The 18,023-nt window shown below is 43.3% G+C and overlaps 1 protein-coding gene across 3 annotated transcripts in view; it reads left to right on the plus strand.

Annotated features, from left to right (window-relative positions):
• Positions 1-58: 58 nt before the first annotated feature.
• The window catches only part of TRABD (TraB domain containing), a 34,540-nt gene continuing 16,575 nt past the window's right edge, over positions 59-18,023 (plus strand). The window contains exons 1-5 of one of the 3 annotated variants that reach the window (XM_056340874.1): positions 59-182; positions 11,519-11,581; positions 13,875-13,953; positions 16,588-16,754; positions 17,719-17,859. In XM_056340874.1, coding sequence (XP_056196849.1) covers positions 11,558-11,581; positions 13,875-13,953; positions 16,588-16,754; positions 17,719-17,859 — 411 coding nt within the window. In that variant the 5' untranslated portion in view covers positions 59-182; positions 11,519-11,557. Of the gene's footprint in view, positions 187-11,518; positions 11,582-13,874; positions 13,954-16,313; positions 16,451-16,587; positions 16,755-17,718; positions 17,860-18,023 lie in introns of those variants that run through there. The other 2 variants (XM_056340875.1, XM_056340876.1) reach the window with 2 other exon arrangements.

The raw sequence follows: 18,023 nt of genomic DNA on the forward strand, positions 1-18,023 counted from the left end.
GCGGCGGACTACAAGGCCCAGGCTGCCCAGCGGCGCCGGGCCCGCCTCCCTTTATGAATGACTAATGCAGCATGTTGTCCGGCTGGCGTGCCCCTGGCGCCGGAGCTCCGCGGCGCCGCTGACGCCTCCTCCCGCAGCGTCCCGGCCAGCGGCGGGACCCGCCGACCCCGCCGCCGAGCACGGCAAGTGAGCGAGGCGAGGGCGGGGGGCGGCCGCGGTGCCCCGCTTCCCGCCGGGCCGGGGGGCGGCGGCGGGGCCATGTTGGGGCCGAGCCCCGGGGCGGGCGTGTGTGAGGGGGAGCGGCGGCGGGGGGGGGGGGGGGGTTGGGGTGTTGTCGCGTTTCTCCCCGAGCCCGGGGCCCCGCGGGAGGGGGAGGCGGCTGTGAGCGGCGGGGCCGCCTGCCGTCGCCGCCCGTCCCCTCACGTACGCCCGGCCCGGCCCTGCCCTTCCCGGTGGCCGGCGCGGAGGCGCCGTCGGGCAGCGCCCCGTGCGGGCGGGCAGGCGGCCGCTCGCGCCGCCGGGAGCGGTCCCCGGGCCTCGCGCCCGCGGCGGGCGGGACCCCAGCGCTGCCGGCGGCGCCTCGGCGGGCGCGGGGAAGGGCGGCCGGGGCCGGCTCGGTGCTGCCCCGCCGGTGACCCTGCGGGCTGAGGGGGCCCTCTCCGGGCGGGGGCGGCTTCCCGCCGGGCGGGACCGCCGCTCCTGAGCCGCGCAGCGGGGAGGCTCGTGTAAATCCCCGCTGAGGGGGAGGCTGGGAGACCGCTGCCCGCCCCCTCCCCGCCGGAGCCCTGCGAGGAGGCCCGGGGCAAGCGGGCACGGAAGCGGGGGAAACGCTTTTTTGGGGGGCCGTGTTTAAGGTCGCGGACCCGTGAGTGGATTCCCCAGCGGCCGCACCTTTCCGCTCGCCTCGTTGTGGCCGTGTCCTGGTGCGGGGCTGCGCGGGGGTGGCAGCGCGCCGCCGGCCGTGTGCGCCCGCGGGGGCTCCCGTGGTGAGGGCGTGGGGTCGGTGGTGGGCTTGGTTGTGAGGGTGAGCTGGAGAAGAGAAAAGCGAAGACCTGCAGGTTTTGTCTTCTTTCTTTTTCTGGTCTCTCTGAACAGTTGTGACTTTTTCAGACTGTCCATATTAGGCATCGCACGCAGTAAACTGAAATAAGGATTTTGAATTCACCTCTAAAAATAGTTCCCATTAACCAAGCTCTCGAAAATAACTCGTGACCCAGGTGTAGCCTGAGCTTTTCTCTTGAGGAAAATACACGTACTGATGATCCTGTGCTCGGGTATCCATACAACAAAGGTGTTTATTTTTTGCTGGCTTTCAGAAGAAAGTGTTTTTGTTTGCTAAAACTTTGCAGAAAGTTGCAACAGCAACAGAGTGGTTGCTGCTGAGTTGTAAAAGCAAGGAGATGTGCTTTAGATGCTGCCTTGCATGTGTGGTGGTGTCAGTAGTAGTCCCAAAAAATACCAAAGGTGCCTGGAATGGCTTCACTTCTCCATTTTGTAGAGATGTGTATCAGCGCACCTACTGTTCAGCTCGTTAATGCACATATTCCTTCTTGGAAGGGTAACAGAGTAAAGCAAAAAAAAAAAATAATTAAAAATACCAACCCAAAACAACAAGCCACAAAACCAAACAGATTTCAGGTGTTTTCCTGCCGTAGCAGGGAGTAGACCTTAGAGTAGGGGAAAAACACATGTATCTTTAATTATCCTAAGCTATATGAGTTTATTAATTGAAAATACTGGGTTATGGCTGTGGTACTGGTTTGTGCCCTGCTGTTTGTGGCTTTCAGTAGACTTTCAAGTTTCAGTGACTTGAGTTGCTGATTATAAATTTGTCAGCTGTCGCAGTGTCTGGCACTCTTTGTTTTCTTAGCTGTAGACTCAGATATTCTTCAATTCAGTGTTAGGAGAGTTACATTTATTTTTCAGTGCATTCTTTCTTCCATATGGTGAATATGATGCAACATTGCTGCTGCCAGCACCACAGCTGTGAATAAAACAGTGGTATTGGCATCTTATTTGTGGAAGAGTCATGTGATTTTTTTTTTTTTTTTTTTTTTTAAATAGTACTTCCCAGAAAGCATCTTCTTTTTCCTATTTGCTACTTGGGAAAAGTGAAGAAAGAGATTTGGGGTGGTCTTAGAAAATGAAAAAATGAGAGCAGGCCAGAGATAAGTGTGCTCCAGATTTAATGGGAGTGGTGTGTAGCTACAGCTGTCTGAAATAATATCGCAGCATGTGCTTTGCCAGCCAGTGCCAGTAGGTAGGAAGGATTCTGCAGCTCTCCTTGTCCTGTGAGGGACAGTCCATGCTGGTTAGCTGCACCAGTTGTCTCTCATAAGACAATTTAGTACAAGATCTCACCAATATGTTCTGTCAGTCATGGTTCTTGTTAGATGGGTTTTTGCAAATAGGTTTCCCATGTGAATAATTCCTGAGGTCACACCTTCGGTTATGAAGGTTTTTGTAAAGGGCCACTCAAATGTGAAATGCTAATACTAAACACAGCTAATACTGTGCTTCTGTATTTGAACTTTTAAACTCTGTGAGTGGGACTGAGTTTTTCCTGCCTGCGAAGTGACTCGGGGGCATATAACTTCAATAATAACTGCAGTTTATAGATTTGTATGAAAACATGCATGCACTTGGTGACAAGCTGTCTTCCTTTCCACTTCTTTTTCTCCTTCTGTCTCCTTCCTTTCCCCCTCTCATGTCTAGTTGACATGCTGTGCAGTTTGATTGAAATCACTGAGGAATGCAGGGACTTAGCATGTCCACATACAAGAGTTTAAGTGTCCTGATGACACCACATATCAGGCTGCAGAAGAGACTACACTGGCGCTCCAGGAGTTCATATTTTCCAGTGGTTAAGCCCTGCAGGCTGTCTGCAAAATAACCTTGTCTGTACGGACAGTGCAAAGTCACGCACATGTGTAGAGGTGCGTCTGTGCAGGAAGGGTGTGCATGCTTGTGAGAGGGAGCAAGAGCACAGCAACATGAATGCTGATGAAGTTGAAAACTCTAGTTACCTGTTCGGTACATCTGGAGATCCTGATCTTGCCTTGGTAGGATGTGTTATCCTATCAAGTGTTGTGCAACTGGGAGCCGTTTTTCAAAAGGACGGGTAAGGCAGCTAGTTACAGGGTAACCAATGAAGAAGGCCTGTGTGTGAGGAACCAGGATCAGGAGTTGCTGAGGGCTTTTCTCATTTCTTTGGAGGGTAGCGGATAGCAATGGAAACAGAGATAATCTTTTGAGGGAAGATCTGGTTTTAACTACTGAGCTGCTCAGGCGCTTTACACGTTAGATGAGTGGTGCAGCAGCTGGATGGAGTTGCAGGCAAGTTGACTTTCCTGGTTAGTGTGAATGTGTCTGTAGACTGAACAGTTAGTGCTAAATAGGGTTCCTGTGTCTGCAGCCCTCCAGGCTGGAATTAGCTTGCTTTCCTGCAGCTTTGTCTCTCAGGTCTGTCTCGAAACCTGACCCTCTTTCTTCAGTTCCCTGCTACAGTAGAGCTGTGTGTCTTTGCTTGTGGCCAGCACATAGGCCCGTGTCATGTAACAAATGTTTTCAGCTTTTTGATCAGGTAATGATTCAGATCGTTATAGGTAATGATCATCATAGGTAATGAAGTAGATCATCTTGCTCCCAGCTACTGTTTGGAGTCTAGGATGGAAGGGGCAGGCAGAAGAGCACTGATAAATAATGTGTTTGGCAGTTGGGCAAAATTATCTTGTCCTGCAAAGTCCCAATTCTATCATCGTAAGGACTGCATCTGAAAGTGTTCGTAATGAGTGAAGGTGAGTGTTTGCCAGTACTCGACACCCAGCTTCTGCGTATCTCAGCAGACAGCCATTGACATATGAAATAAACGTGGGGTTTAAGAAGAGTTCTGCCACAGTTTTGTGGACCACAGTCAGGTATCTTCCAAGCCACTAGTTAGTTGTCCATGACAAAACTTCTGTACGCATCTCATTTGCTGGCTGCTTGTAGGTTATGAACAGAGAGTGGAGAATGTGCTTCTGGTAGAACTCCATAGACACTTTGCATGCAGCAGCTATGCTCTTTTACTGTTACTCTGCTTTGCAGAAGGGTTCCCCAGAATCAGAACTATGACTTGGTTCATAGTTTTGAATGGCCTGGAGGGAGATGTGTGGAGTGGATATCTCACCCCAGTCTGCTGATTGCAGGAGAGTCTAATAAAATTATTTCAGTTCCTAATCACCACTAAATTCCCGTGACTCTTGTTAGAATAAAATAGGAAGATGACTTGGACAGGTGTGTAGGTTGTAAACCAGCATGAGTTTCTGAGTGGCTGGCCAGACATGGGGCCCATGTCTCTTTGGTCTTTCTGCCCCGTGTTCTAAATTTAGCAACCACTTCACAGTCTCAAAACAGTAGGGATTTGACCAATTGTAAAACAGTAGGGATTTGACCGATCGTTTGTTTTCAGTTGTGCTCTGCATTAGCATCCTGATTCACCTGTACTTACTCATTTCATCTAGTAGCCCTAGTCAGTGTAATAGCAATGATTTCTAAAAGCACAAAACATGTATAAGAATACCCTTTTTTCTTTCACTGATAAACATATTTGCAGTGCATCAGTGTCCCAGGCCAGATATTCTAGTGTTCCAACACTTCCCTTTCAAATAGAGTTAATTTAGTTGCCTGTGACTTTTAGCTTTCAAAGTATGCAAATGGATGTTGGCTCCAATGTGAAGGTACCTGTATTTAGGCTGCATATATCAGCACAGTTTGTATTGCAGGAACACCTCATTGATGCTCAGAGCGTAAAAATGTGTTTTGAAATTTATGAACTTCTGAGTCATGAGAAACCAGAGCCATGATCTACAACCATCTGTGATCACAGAACCAGTTACTCAGTTAAGTTTCAAAGGCGTGGGTTGTGTCAAAGAGATACATGCAATACGTACAGTAGGCCACCTTGGTGATGGTTTTGAAATACATTCCAATTTCTGAATTTTGCATTAATTGGCAGTCAGGTTTCAGCTGTTGCATCATTCTGAGTATGAACTGTCTATAAACAGAGAAGAGACACTATTTGGAGCTGATGATTGTTTGTGAATGTTTATAAGATTCCTGTGCATAAGTGTGGAAGAAGCCTGGTCAATGTTAAATACTCTGCTTCCTTTGCAGAGGATGGTGCTGAGACGTACTTGAATATCCATTGGTTTGGTTTTGCCTTGTTAGTAGGTTAAACATTAGGCATGGAAGATACTTTGTTAAGTATTCCAGATAGTGAGTAATGAGTGCAGTGGTCAGTGGGAGAAAAGATGTGTCTGTATTTTCTGAAGTATTGATGTGCCTCTTCTGCTTACATAAAATAAGTGGTCCTGTTAATTGGTAGCAGCATTCAAATGACATGAGCTTATGTAGCGCATAAGATGAATCTGAAGCGCACAGGCTGTACCAGCTAAACCAAATATCCATTGCTGGTGAAACTGCAGGTTTAGAGGATAAAAGGAACACAGCACACTTAGTGCATGTAGATGTAAGTAAACTTTTATTGCTGCATCTCCTGCTGGAGAGGATGGAGGCTGTGTTATAGCTAGGGATACTGGTATTAGAGAGCTGGGTCAGGAGGCTGTTGATGAAATAGTCACTTGCATGTGCCTTGGCTTACACCCAAGTGCAGGTCAGTTCTGGCTCAGTTACAGCATTACCTTTGTGAGGTGTGCTGTATTCTCACTGGAGAACGCTCACTTGATTGTTTGACAGCTTGCTCTTGAATCAAATCTAGTCCTTAGCCTACCTCTTCTCTTTCCCACAGTGACTCTAGGGTAACAAGGATGATGTTGGCATGTGACTGAGGAAGTGCTGTCTTGGGGAGATACAGGGAGATCTTCTGAAGGGCCAGCGATTAAAAACAAAAGGAAGATTCACATTGCAGAACTGAAATGCTTTGAAAGGTCCAGCAGCCTCCAAACTACTTTGTTTAGATACCAAACAACAGGTTCATACACCTTAGTTCCTTATTTGTAAAAAGGGAAGTACATACAATCCCATCTCGGAGGTTTAGTACTCCAAGTACTGAGAGATGATACCTTCTGCAATGGTAGTGAGTATTGTAACTGTTGAAAGCAGTAATACATGCATTTTGATTTTTGGGGGGGTGGGGGGGTGTCAAACATAAAAATCATACACTTTCCATTTCAATAAAAGGTGAAAGAAGTTGTGGTAGTTTTGGTGGCTCCTGATTTCCTACTAGTTATTCTGATGTGCATGCTGCAGCGTGTAGAAAATACAGAGCAATTATAAGGCTATAGAGAACTTTTTTTTTCCTCTTGCGATGTCAGTGTGTTGAGGAAAGCAAATGCTGCTTCTGAGTTTCTGTATAGCTCAGACAGAAGAAAACAACAAAAGTATTTTTAAAGAGTAGCTGACTAGGTTGTTTTGTAGGTAGGAGCAATGAGAGTTTTTAAAAAAGCTTTTTTATTGATTCAGTTAAATCACTGTCTGAAGGAAGCAAATTTAGATAAGACAATAAAGGAAGAAATTCAGCCTTACCATAGGAGGACATCTTAATGAACTGCCCATCCATCCATCCTCTGAGTTGTGGTTGAATTTACTCACTAACCTACCTAGTTGAGATAAAATGAGAAAGAGCATTTGTTCTTTAATGGTAGCTCATGTTTTAGTGCCTGTAACTTGCCTTATTAGAACACCTGACCTGTGATGTGAGTGTACCTCTTGTTGCCTTGAGACTGTGAGCTAAGGGAGTTTCAGATGCCTCGGTATGCAGCTAGGACCGAAACACTTTGGTCAGCTAAGATTACCCAGTATGTTAAACGAGCCAGTAGTTCACAAGCAGATTTCACACAAAGAGGAAGCTCTGCTGAAGCTGTTGCACATCGGGAAAGCTGGAGGACTGATGCCAAAAGCACGGCAGGGAGGTCTTTCTCACTCTGCTTTTGTCAGCCACTGTGCAGGATAAGTATTGCTAAGATCATGTGCTTACCTGTGTGTTCCTTTCTGAACTTGTGTTGCGGGGAAGAGAATAATCCCCAGAGTGTAGGTGAAAAGTATTGCCCCTGTTTCACTGCTGTTGTCAGTGTGGATGGCTGTCCGGCTGGTGCTGTCAGGACAAGATGACCTTGAAAGGAAATAAGTGCCTATCAGCGAGATGAGTAATGGCTTAATTTTCAGCTTCCAGTTCATTGGGTGGTCTCAAAAATTGCTGTTTGGCTGCCTACCTATCTTAAGAGTTGGGGAAAGGGCTTCACTTGTTCACGTGTGTACACATGAACAATTTTTAATCACCCAGTGAATGGCAGGCCCCCTAGGACTAGCAAAGATGAAAGAAGCGCAAGAATTGCACTTGCTGGGGAAAAAAGGGGATTGAATTGGGGCTTCAGTCATCAAGGAGTCCTTTCAAAAAAATTCCAGGGGAAAACCCCAGTCTTGGTGGGTCATACGGAGCCAGATCAGACCTCCTCCTCGTTTCTTCTGGCTCCCAGAAATTTCTTGGTGGCACTCCTAGCAGGAAGAATGAATGCCAGATTAAGACAGTCTCCTGGCAGATAAGAGAACAGAAATACTTTATAGTCTCTCATCTTCTCATCTAGAAGCTGTATCCCCCAGTTTGTCTGAAAGAAATGCACTGTCATATCTGAGACTTTCATTATGTGATTTATCTCATGAGGGCCTCTTAACAGGCCTTTGAAGTAGCTGGGAGAGGGATTTGATTGGTTTCACATGTTTGTGCCAGATCCCATGGTAAGTAGAACTTGAGGTTATGAGATGTTGTGGTGTACGTATTATGGAACACAGTAATTGTCTGAACAGCTTCTTTTGCCTGTGGCTTTACAACTTGGGGTTTAATTTCCTTCTGTTCCCTGTCAGGTTCTGCCAACATCCTCTTTCACACACACCACCCCCTGTAATCTTCAGTAGTCTTTTTTTTTTTTTTTTTTTTTTTTTTTCCTGGAGGAGCAGTGCTGTGCTTTGCACCTCTGGATGACTGTGAGACTCACCTCCCTGCCAGGTTTGTTTAAAATTCATTATGGGTTAGCAAGCACAGGCAAATAAGCTCTGCCTTGTTACCTTGTCTCACTTCTTTAGGAAGTTTACCTTTATTTAAAAAAAAAAAACAAAAACCAACAAAAACAACAACCAACAACCCAAACCCATAAGATTGAAAAATCAAGCTCTAAGAAATCTGCAAATGCTTGGATTTAAGTTGCCCAGGTGCTTGCCAGGATTTGTTCTGAATTAGCACCTCTTCTGGCTGTTGGATGCAGTGGGAGGAAATGCGTACAGATTCATGTGCTTCAGTTCCTTGTCTGTGTAACAAGCAAGGTATGCTCAGTCCTCTCTCAGAGGATTCAGGATTAGTGTTACAAGTATTATGGGATGTGGATGTCTGCTGTGAATACACTGATGTACAGGGACGGCAACTTTTCCATGTGGATGAGCTAGGTCAGGCCTTGAGTCCAAGGTATTTGACTAGTTCTCAGAATATGTATACTTTCTCCACTGTTGTCGATGAGGATGCTGAGTAGCCAGTCTCGTCTGTACTCTGGTGTTGACGTGCTTTGTGCCTATTGTTACTCACACTAAGCAAGGACTTGAACACATGGATTTTCATGGCAGTTGTTTGTTGACAACCAGTTTAAGAACATTCTTAATATTGATTGAACAATTAGAATTCCCAGTCGTGTTCTAAGTTAAAAATAAAATCCAGGTCTTCTGCATGGAACATTTCACCTTCAGTGGATCTGGAGCAGATCTCAGCATCTGAGAACAAGATCTCCTAGAAGAGAAAGCACTGGCAGACTTGCCTATTAATGTGCTGCGCAGTCTCTCATCTGACCATTGTGGTATTGTGCTGTGGGTTCCCTGAAGAGGCTGGAACCCCGCTACGGTGAATCTGTGAACCACACTGAACAAACAGCTTTACTTTCTCCAAAGGTGTAGAGGTCAGATAAAAAGCAGTGCTAGTTTATGTGAATAAACATTTCTCTCCAATGTCAGACACAACATTTGCCCCGTAGTGAGAATGGGATGAGGTTTTCTAAAATGTCATTTGGTGGAAAAATCACTCTGTGCTTCTGAAGAAGTCTATAACTGAAACTTGCAGTTTACTATTTTTAAGAGCACTCCCATAAAGAGACATGTTTTCAAACCCTGGCAGGCTTAACCAAGCTTAGAACTTTAGTTTGCATTTAGGGCAAGATGATTCACTGGCAGAAAAACACTAGTATTTTGCACATGAACCAGTTGAGAGCCAAGCCCAGAGCTGAGCATCAGAGTATTGGTGCACGCCTGACTGATGCTGGAGTTGGACAAATATTTTCTCAGAGGGCAGTGTTGGTTTCAGCATCTCCACTTTATATAGTCTCTTCAGTTTTGCCACCACAGTTGTTCCTGCAGCTGTTTGGTCATCTGAGCTTAAAATGCCTTGGTAGGGTGGGGAGAAAAAAGGTTGTTTTTTAACCTGAATCTGCTCTCTAGTCTGGTTTATTGCACAAGTCAACAAATAGTTAAACCAGTCTCTCAGAGACACAGGACTGGATAAAAACAGGCGCTGGGTTCACTTAAGCCCACAAGGCCACCAGATAGCTCTGGCCAGGCTGTCTGGGATGAGGTGTCAGTGGGCTGCTCTGTCCCCACGGAGGTTGCAGGTCTTGGGGCTGTGCTTCTGCTGTGCTTATTTACAGCTGTCCACACCACGTGTAAATTGAGGAAACAGTGAAGCAGAAAAGAGAAGTTCGGTTCGCCTTCTCTTTCAGTTTACCCTGACATCCAAGTTTCTTTGACTTCTTGGAAGGAGGGAAGGCATGGTCCTGGTTTTAAATGTATATTATGCATTGTAGCAAAAACAACGGAGTACTTACGTTGCCTGTGCAGACTTCTTGCATGTTTTTGAATAAACAGTTTGTTACTGAACCTCTTGGACTGTTCGAAGTGTGTAATTTCTGTTTTAACGAGGTATTTGCCTCGCAGCTCAGGAGCTGTGTCTGTAGCTGGTGCCTGCTCGAGGCATGGGGCTCCTGGGCTTTGTGGGATTTTTGCTCCAAGGAGCACAGAGAAGCCGGGCTCTCGGCCACTCTGCATTTTGCTTGCCCAGCCTGCAGTTGTGATCTCTGGTTCTCTGGCCAACCACTAGCAGTGGACAACGCGAAGGCATGAATTGCTGAAATCCTGCTGTATCTGTGCAGAGGGAGGTATGCCAACTGTCTGAATTACACTTGCATGCTTCACGCTGCTCAGGCAAATGCTTTTTATAGAAACATATTTTAAGCAAAGCTAGAAAGCAGAACAACTAACTTGAAAACAAAGAAACCAGGATGCAGAGTGCTAATCAGACTCGAGGAGATTGTTGCATTTGGGGAAGTGGAGGAGGGGAGCCTTTTTTTCATGACATTCATGTGCTGGAATATGCTGTCACCTAGGCACCAACCAGCCTCACCTGGGTGGAGGGCAGGAGCTGAACCTGTCCCTCTGTTCTTCAGAGCAAGGCTGCGAACTTGTACGAATACATTTGTCAGGACTGCTCTCCAGCCTAATAAAATACAGCAGTGTTCACACGTACTGTGAAACAGGTCAGTGGGAGGCAACCTAAAATGCCGTGGTGAAGGAGCAGCGCTTTCAAGTGCTTCAGTTTTAGTGGGATAGCAGTAAGAATAAGCAGAATGTGCACAAGTCACGTGTTCGGTGTCTTGTGCAAGCCTCTTAGCATCAAACTCAAGTCATAGCATGCTGTCAGCTTCAGGGAGGAGTTTTGGACTTGGAAAATACGGATGGAAGAAGGAATCTTACAACTAGACAGGAAACCATTCCCAGGGTTTTTCACACAGGCATGATCTTACTGATGTTCTGACCCTGACATATTTGAAAACATACGTGCATGATAACATGGTGCAGATCAGATAATAATGTGTGTGGTGCTCTAGTTGGATATTAAGACCACAGCTGCTTTCCTGTTCTTTGTAGCAGTGAAGTCCTGGAAATACAGATAATCTCTAAAATTCACCTAAAAATTGTCTTGATGTAGTTTGTTCGGACAAAACAGAACTACTGATCTAGTTGAGCAAGAATTTTGCTATTGCTGAAACCATTTTGACAATGATCCTGTATCAGTTACTTACAAGTGATCTAGAGGAAAAAGGCATTTTGCAGAATCTAAGACAGCAAAAGAGAAAAAAAATTTCTGAGTTCCTGTGAAGTCCACCCTTGTTTACCAAGATATTCTCAGTGTGTGCAAAAACAGGACTATGCTCTGTACTTAGAGCCAAGCAAAGAACCGGATTAAAACAGGGTAGTTCTACCCTACTGATGTGGGTGGTGGGGGTTGTTTGGTTTGGTTTGTTCTTTTTTTTTAACAGAAGCAGAGTTGAAAAGGTGGCAATTGTGCATCTTTAGTTTGCCACTTTTATTCAGTTTTTATTAGAGATTGTAGAGACACGTGATTTCTGCTCGCCTCCCCCAGTTCCTGAACGAATATCCTGGGTTATGCCGTTAATTTTTAATTCTCTTCCATTCCTTTTACTTCTTGCAGTTCTTGTGTGGTTGGTGAAAATAAGCCTACACTGCAGGGATGCAAGAGGAGCAACAGCCTGAGGTAGGGCTTGGATCTGAAGTTTGTTTCTCAGTAGAATTGCAGGGAAGGTCAAGACTGAATCAGCCATGTACTTCCACTCCTCCTCAGGGAAGATCTACTGAGTAGTCGGAGGGTTGAGACTACCAGTGTGGGACCCCTTTTAAAACTTGGGGTGGGCGGGCTGAATGCTGCTTGCTTTTTTTTTTTTTTTTTTTTTTTTTTTGCCACATTTAGGTTCTTCTTTTCAGGGTCCTTTCCCTCCAATTACAAAAGCTAAAAAAGGTCTTTTGTGTTAACCTACTTGCCAGTGAGGAATTATAGAAAATAATCTAACCTATGAAAAACCTTGAGGAGGAAAAACTGTTTTGTGAGTAAATGACACAAATTGATTGTATACAAATGATCTCACAGTACACAGGTTTCCTTGCCAAATTATGCTGAGGTGCATTTTTCTGCATTTGCTGTTCCTTTTCTTCTCCTTTCATATCCATGTATCTCAAAACCTTTTTCTGGTGTAGTAAGTGAAGAAGCTCAGGAGATTTTTTTTCATCTGAGATAGAAGAATGTAGGTTTGTGTGTCCTGTTAGTTAATTTGAGGCGGGGGCGGGGTGCAGAAGAGGAATGGCAGATACTTAATGCGGTGCTTAGTGCTTTTCCCACTGCAATGTTGTAATGTTACGATGACAAAGCCAGCATAAGTGACAGGATTAATTCCATATGTTACAGATGGATACATTTTTCCAAAATATTTTTGTGACTGGAGTTATGTATGCAAGCAGTAGAGTCAAGCCATATGTTGTGATCAAAAGCTGCGCTGGTGCTAAATTAGATTTGTGAATGTAATTGCAATTTGCGGTGTAATTGCAGTTTGCAGTTGTCAATGAACAGACTTTTGCTTTGTAGTGAAAGGATGATATGTTGCTGTGAATGTTTTAAACTGCACTGTAAAGCTGGTGTACTTTTTGGTCTTACTCCCATGAAATGTATTCCAAATTTTGCCTTACTTTCAGTGGGGCCAAGGTAAGACACCCAGGATTTATTACCTGAAAATTGCAGCTTGGAACGCAAGAAAAAATTAATTAATCTTGAAATCTCTTAACGATTAGATGGGCTTTGTACAGTCCTGTTTTAAATCTTACCAGGTAAAGTACAAAGTAAACCAGTCATTCCAGCTAAAAAGCTGACATCCTTCAGGAGAGCTCGGCTGTCTGCTCTGCTTGCTGACTCACTAATACTTTTGTTTGGATTTACAAAAATTTAGTTTGAAGGTACTTGAATGTAGTACCTACATTCAGAATGTACTTGAATTACAGAAGGTAAAACAAGAATTTAGTTTGGAAGGTACTTGAATGGTGATAGATTCACTTGTCTCTAACTTTTTGACTTAATGTTGTTCAAGAATTCCAAATTCTCCCAGTAATAATCCTGATTCAACTTGGAATTACTGTAGTTGCCTGAAAATAGGTTATAGTTGAGCTTTCCCTGGTTCTTAAGTCTTTCTTTTCTGCACTAACTCTGTCTCTCCAGCTTGGATGACACAGGCTGGATGACAGGGATTGTTTGAATTCTATGCACAGGTTTTAAAACTTGCCTGCTAGTTAAAAATAAGGTTTTGTTAGCCAAAGACCTGCCTCATATACTTCTAGTGACAATATTTAAAAGTCAGTCTTGGGGAATCTTTTCAATTACCTTCAGATATTTTAGAGAAAAAAACTGTGCAGATGCTATGCATCCTTTTGATTTTGATTTGATGTATATGAAGTCAACATACACATAAACTTTATAAGATTGGATGTCCATATTGTGTAATTTCCTTACACTTATTTCAACAGAATAATCATCTTGAGCAGACTGTTCTAGAATGGATGTGTGTATTCTTGTGAGTGCTGATTAATTTTTTCAGACTAATGGTGACTGCTAGTTGAGGCAAATCTGTCACCTTATAAATGGCAATGGTATAATAATCAGTGCACATTCTAGTTTCAACACAGAAAATGCTATGGTAGCATTAGAGGTAAATTTTTTTCTTTTTATTCTAAAATCAGATAATTTTTTTAAAACTCCATGTCAGGTATATATATTGCCTTTTAAAATAGGCATGAAATAGTTTTTAATGTGCACTTTCTCATACTTATCCAGCTAGGAGAAAAACAGTTGTAAAACTGCAGATGCTTTGAACTGTTGACACTTGCTTAAATTATTTACTTGCTTGAATATTTTATGTAGGTTCAAATCGAGCAAACTCACAAGGGGAAAGATGTATTAAAGCATTTCATTGTAATTTCCAGCCTCTTTTTGAATTTGTTTCATACAGGCTGCTGCAGATCCAATGTCCTCCTCTGATGCACCAGAAGATGGCCCAAAGGAAACGTCAAGTGTATCGCAGAATATCTGTATGTTTCTGGTTTGACTGGGGAGGGTGTATGACATTGGAAGTGTGTTAAGCTAAACAACCATGCCTTTTCCTTACCTAATGAGGATGTGGGTGTTAGCACAGAAGGGAGATGCAAGTGAGGTCATATCTGACTTCAGCTGTTCATGATTTGTAGAAAGGCCCAGTTGTGTAAACCAAATTTGGAAGGAGCAATGACATATCAATTGTCAATTTGTTGCTCCCACACTTTCAGAAGAAAGTAAATGTTTTTTGATTTAATAGATATACTCAGCTATTGTCTTAAGCTTAGTCATGCTCTCTAAGCCAGAGATGCATGAATACATGTTTGCTTCAGCATCTGGCATGTAGCATTATGATGTTGAATCAGTTGTCCCAAGTGGAATACTTTGCCCATGCTAGCATGATAGTGTTTTGATATGAAGGCCAAGACTGCAGGATGTTAGAATAGAAATGTACCAGGCAAAACTGTCTTACTGAAGCCCAGGAAGAGTATCAGTCCTTACCTTTTAGTGGTAAGGATCCGATAATGACAGACATTTCTTTCTCTGGAGGAGAAAACAAAGGCTTCTTAGGATTTGCTTTGTGTTTGTCATATACCATTGTAATGTTAATATATACAATGCTCATTTTGAATAACAGGAACATTCAGATTGTGTTTTCTGGCAAATGATAGGTTCTGAACCACCTTTGGGCAAATTAGCTCTTAACGGCAACATTACTATAATGCTGGAGTTGCTGAATAATCCCTAGGGATAGCAGCTTTCAGAACTAACAATCATGGGAGCAAACAGAGCCTTGACCAAAGCTATGGGAAAAGCATTCAGACCTAAAGAAGCAGATTAATTTTTTGTTGCTTTTTTCCTCTGGGTATAGAAGTTGGTTTAATAAAACCCATAACTGCTCCTGAGAATGTTTTCCTTGATTATGTCCCTAAATTATAACATCTGGTACTGCACTGTTAGCAGTTTTTCTTCATGTGATACAACATTCAGTCCAGTTCTGAATATACATATGAGGTGAAAGCTTGATAAATTGAAACCTTTTAAGGGTTACTGAATATGTGGAAACCACTTTCAACTGGGGGAAATCTGAGCCATAAATGGTGGTATGGCTTTAGGCTAGGAGAGTATTTGGGGAAGGTATCATGCACGCTTCCCCTTTTCTGATATTATTCCTTAGATATCCACATTTGACCATTGTGGGAGGCAGGATATTTGCTGTTTTGCAAGTAGATTTTGGTTGATCTGCTATGGCTACTTTTACGATTATGTGACTGAGAGTGCTACAAATGCAATAGCCCTACCTCTTCTTCCTTTTACAGTCATGTTTTCCCCACCCCCTCGTTAGCATCACCATCTGTTTTGGAAGACACGTGGTCTTAGATCAGACTGTACTGATGGCAACACACCATGTTCTTGGGTATTAACTGTGAAGTTAAGCTGCTAAAATGCTAAGGATGTTGGAGGGTGGCTTTTGGTTTGGGTTTTGGTTTTTTTTGACAAAATTCTTGTGAGATAAGTATTTGTGGGACAGATCTGGGGCCAGAGCCACACAGTCAAACCAGATTAATGAAACGAATGAATGAATGTGTGGTAGGAGGCTGTAATTTATCTGCGTCTTTGACATCCTGCCTGAAAACTGTTCACTAACCTTTTTTTTTTCCCCTGGGATTATGATCCTGTTCCAGGCTTCTGGACCACTTGAGACCTCTGCTAACTTGTGCAGCAGCTTGCCAGAGAAAGAGAGTTGGTTGGAAACAAAACTCTGCTTTCCTACTTGATGCCATTTTTTTTCTCCTCCCCCCCCCCCCCCCCCCCAGATGCATTGCAGCTTAAAGATGAGTCATTTAAAGTTACTATTATTTCCCATTGATGTAAAACTGAAGCTTCTCTATCTCAGTTAATGAGGCTTTCTGGCATTTAACAAGCAGCTGCGATGGAACTGATAGATCTTCCTATTTTCCATGGCAAGCTGGACATAGATGGGCTGAACTCGTACCATTTTGGTCTTAAATGTTTGTTATTGAAACTAGGAAAGAATGGTTGGTTTCCTGACCTGAATACCTCTTGAGGTTTAATTTTCAGTTATATCTTGATCCTTGGTGTGTTAATCACAGAAAAGGCTAAGATTGGTACTGTAGGTATCCTATATGTGCCAGTATGTGCAAGTGACTTTACCAGCATACACCGGTGTACATGTGTTGCTATCATTTATACAGATAAAATCCCAAGAGGGAACGCTTTGATTCTAGAACTAAAGAAATGCTCTATTTTTTTTATTTTTTTTTTTTTTAATATATTTAGTGTATACCTTTTCTAAGTATTCTTTGCTTCTCTATCCACCTCACCTGCCACACAGCTTCTCTCTTTCCCTTACTGAACTGCGTGGACAACCTGTCCCAGTGTCCACAGGGTAGGAAACCTGGACTGAGACCCATGCTTGGAGGCAGCCTCTCCAGTGGTGGCACTCTCAATGATGTAGCCTCAGAACTGAATGTAAGATTACAGTGGTAAATCAATGGCCTTTTAGCTCTGCTCTGCTGTTTAGTGGTGACATTTTTATTTTCTGGTTTACATATCTGCACTTTATAGTCACATGTACTTTTCTTTTCTGTTTTTATTTACATTTATAGCTGATGCAGATGCATTTAAAATTCTCCTGGAGATGAAGATGAAGAAGAGGCAGAAAAAACCTACTTTACCAAGCACTGTGACTGAGCTTGACACAGAGGATGGTTCTAAAGTATATGTGGTTGGAACAGCCCACTTCAGTGACAGCAGCAAAAAAGATGTAGTGAAGGTAAATAGTAAGTGGGAACCCTTCAGCAGCATGTTTATAATGTTGTCAACTTTGCAGGATGAAGTCCAGCTCTCAGACTTGGTTCTGTGCTGTAACCTCCAGACTTTGATTTTTTTTTTTTTTTTTTGTGTTAGTTGTTGAAGGGCCAGCAGTGCTGTGGGGAGAAATAAGAGGCAGATACATTATCTCAGTTTTTTGAGCAATACATTGCTTTCCCATCTTATTTTTATTTGTCCTTAAAGAAAAACACAGATACAGTGCCAGCGTTAAAAGTGGAAGTCTCACTAGTGAAGCTTACCTTGCCTGTCATGGTACAGCATCACATCACACTGACAGTGTGTACTTGTGGTTCTTGCATACTCACTGTGATGGGGATGTGCTGAGAAGATGCAAAGCCTAGAGCCGAAACTGCAGTTTATAGGTGTCCTGTGCCCTGGCTGTATAATACTGAGCTGTAAAACCATGCCACCCCAAACTTGGGTTCCGTTTCCAAGATGCAAATAGGTCCGAACATCTAGTGAAAGTAGGAACTATTTCATACTTTGCCTCATGCAAAGCATTCAGTTTGGAGTGGCTTTATTCTCCAGGCATTAGAGGGGGAGGAATCTTGTGCCAGAATCATCAACCCTGGTTCTTACAAAGCTTATTCTAACTCATATTGGAAATAATCGGAGTACGGTCAAATAAACTTTGTGAATCTGAGAAGTGTAACATTAAGTTTTTATTCCCCCCCTCCCCAGCACAATGTGTTCTCCACCTTCCCATCCCAAAGCATCTAGTAACTAAAGCATTTAGCTGTCATGTTCCTTACTGTTTTTCTCAATATGTAGCTATTTAGAGCAGTCTTTTTCACTGGGAGATGATTGCTGGAATGTACTTTTATTAGGTCCCTTTTCTAATAAAAGTATTGATACTGGTTGTTGATTGCTTCCTAAACTGGTGTAAATAAAATCATCTTTTTCAGACAATACAAGAAGTGCAACCTGATGTAGTTGTAGTGGAACTATGCCAGTACAGAGTTTCTATGTTAAAGATGGATGAAAAGACATTACTAAAAGAAGCCAAAGAAATAAATCTGGAAAAACTTCAACAAGCTATAAAGCAGGTATGATTTCCACAGTCAGAATTAAAGGTTTACGTTCAGAGCAATTTGTCAAGTTGCAGCCAAACCCAGTGTTCTCACCAGCTGGGAACCTCATACTGTTGACCTAGGTGAGAGTACTATTAGGCAGTTAGGTTTGGGGTTTTTTTGTCAGCTGGAGTATTGAG

The sequence above is a fragment of the Falco biarmicus genome, chromosome 5 (assembly GCF_023638135.1).
Source record: "Falco biarmicus isolate bFalBia1 chromosome 5, bFalBia1.pri, whole genome shotgun sequence".
Taxonomy (NCBI): Eukaryota; Metazoa; Chordata; class Aves; order Falconiformes; family Falconidae; genus Falco; species Falco biarmicus.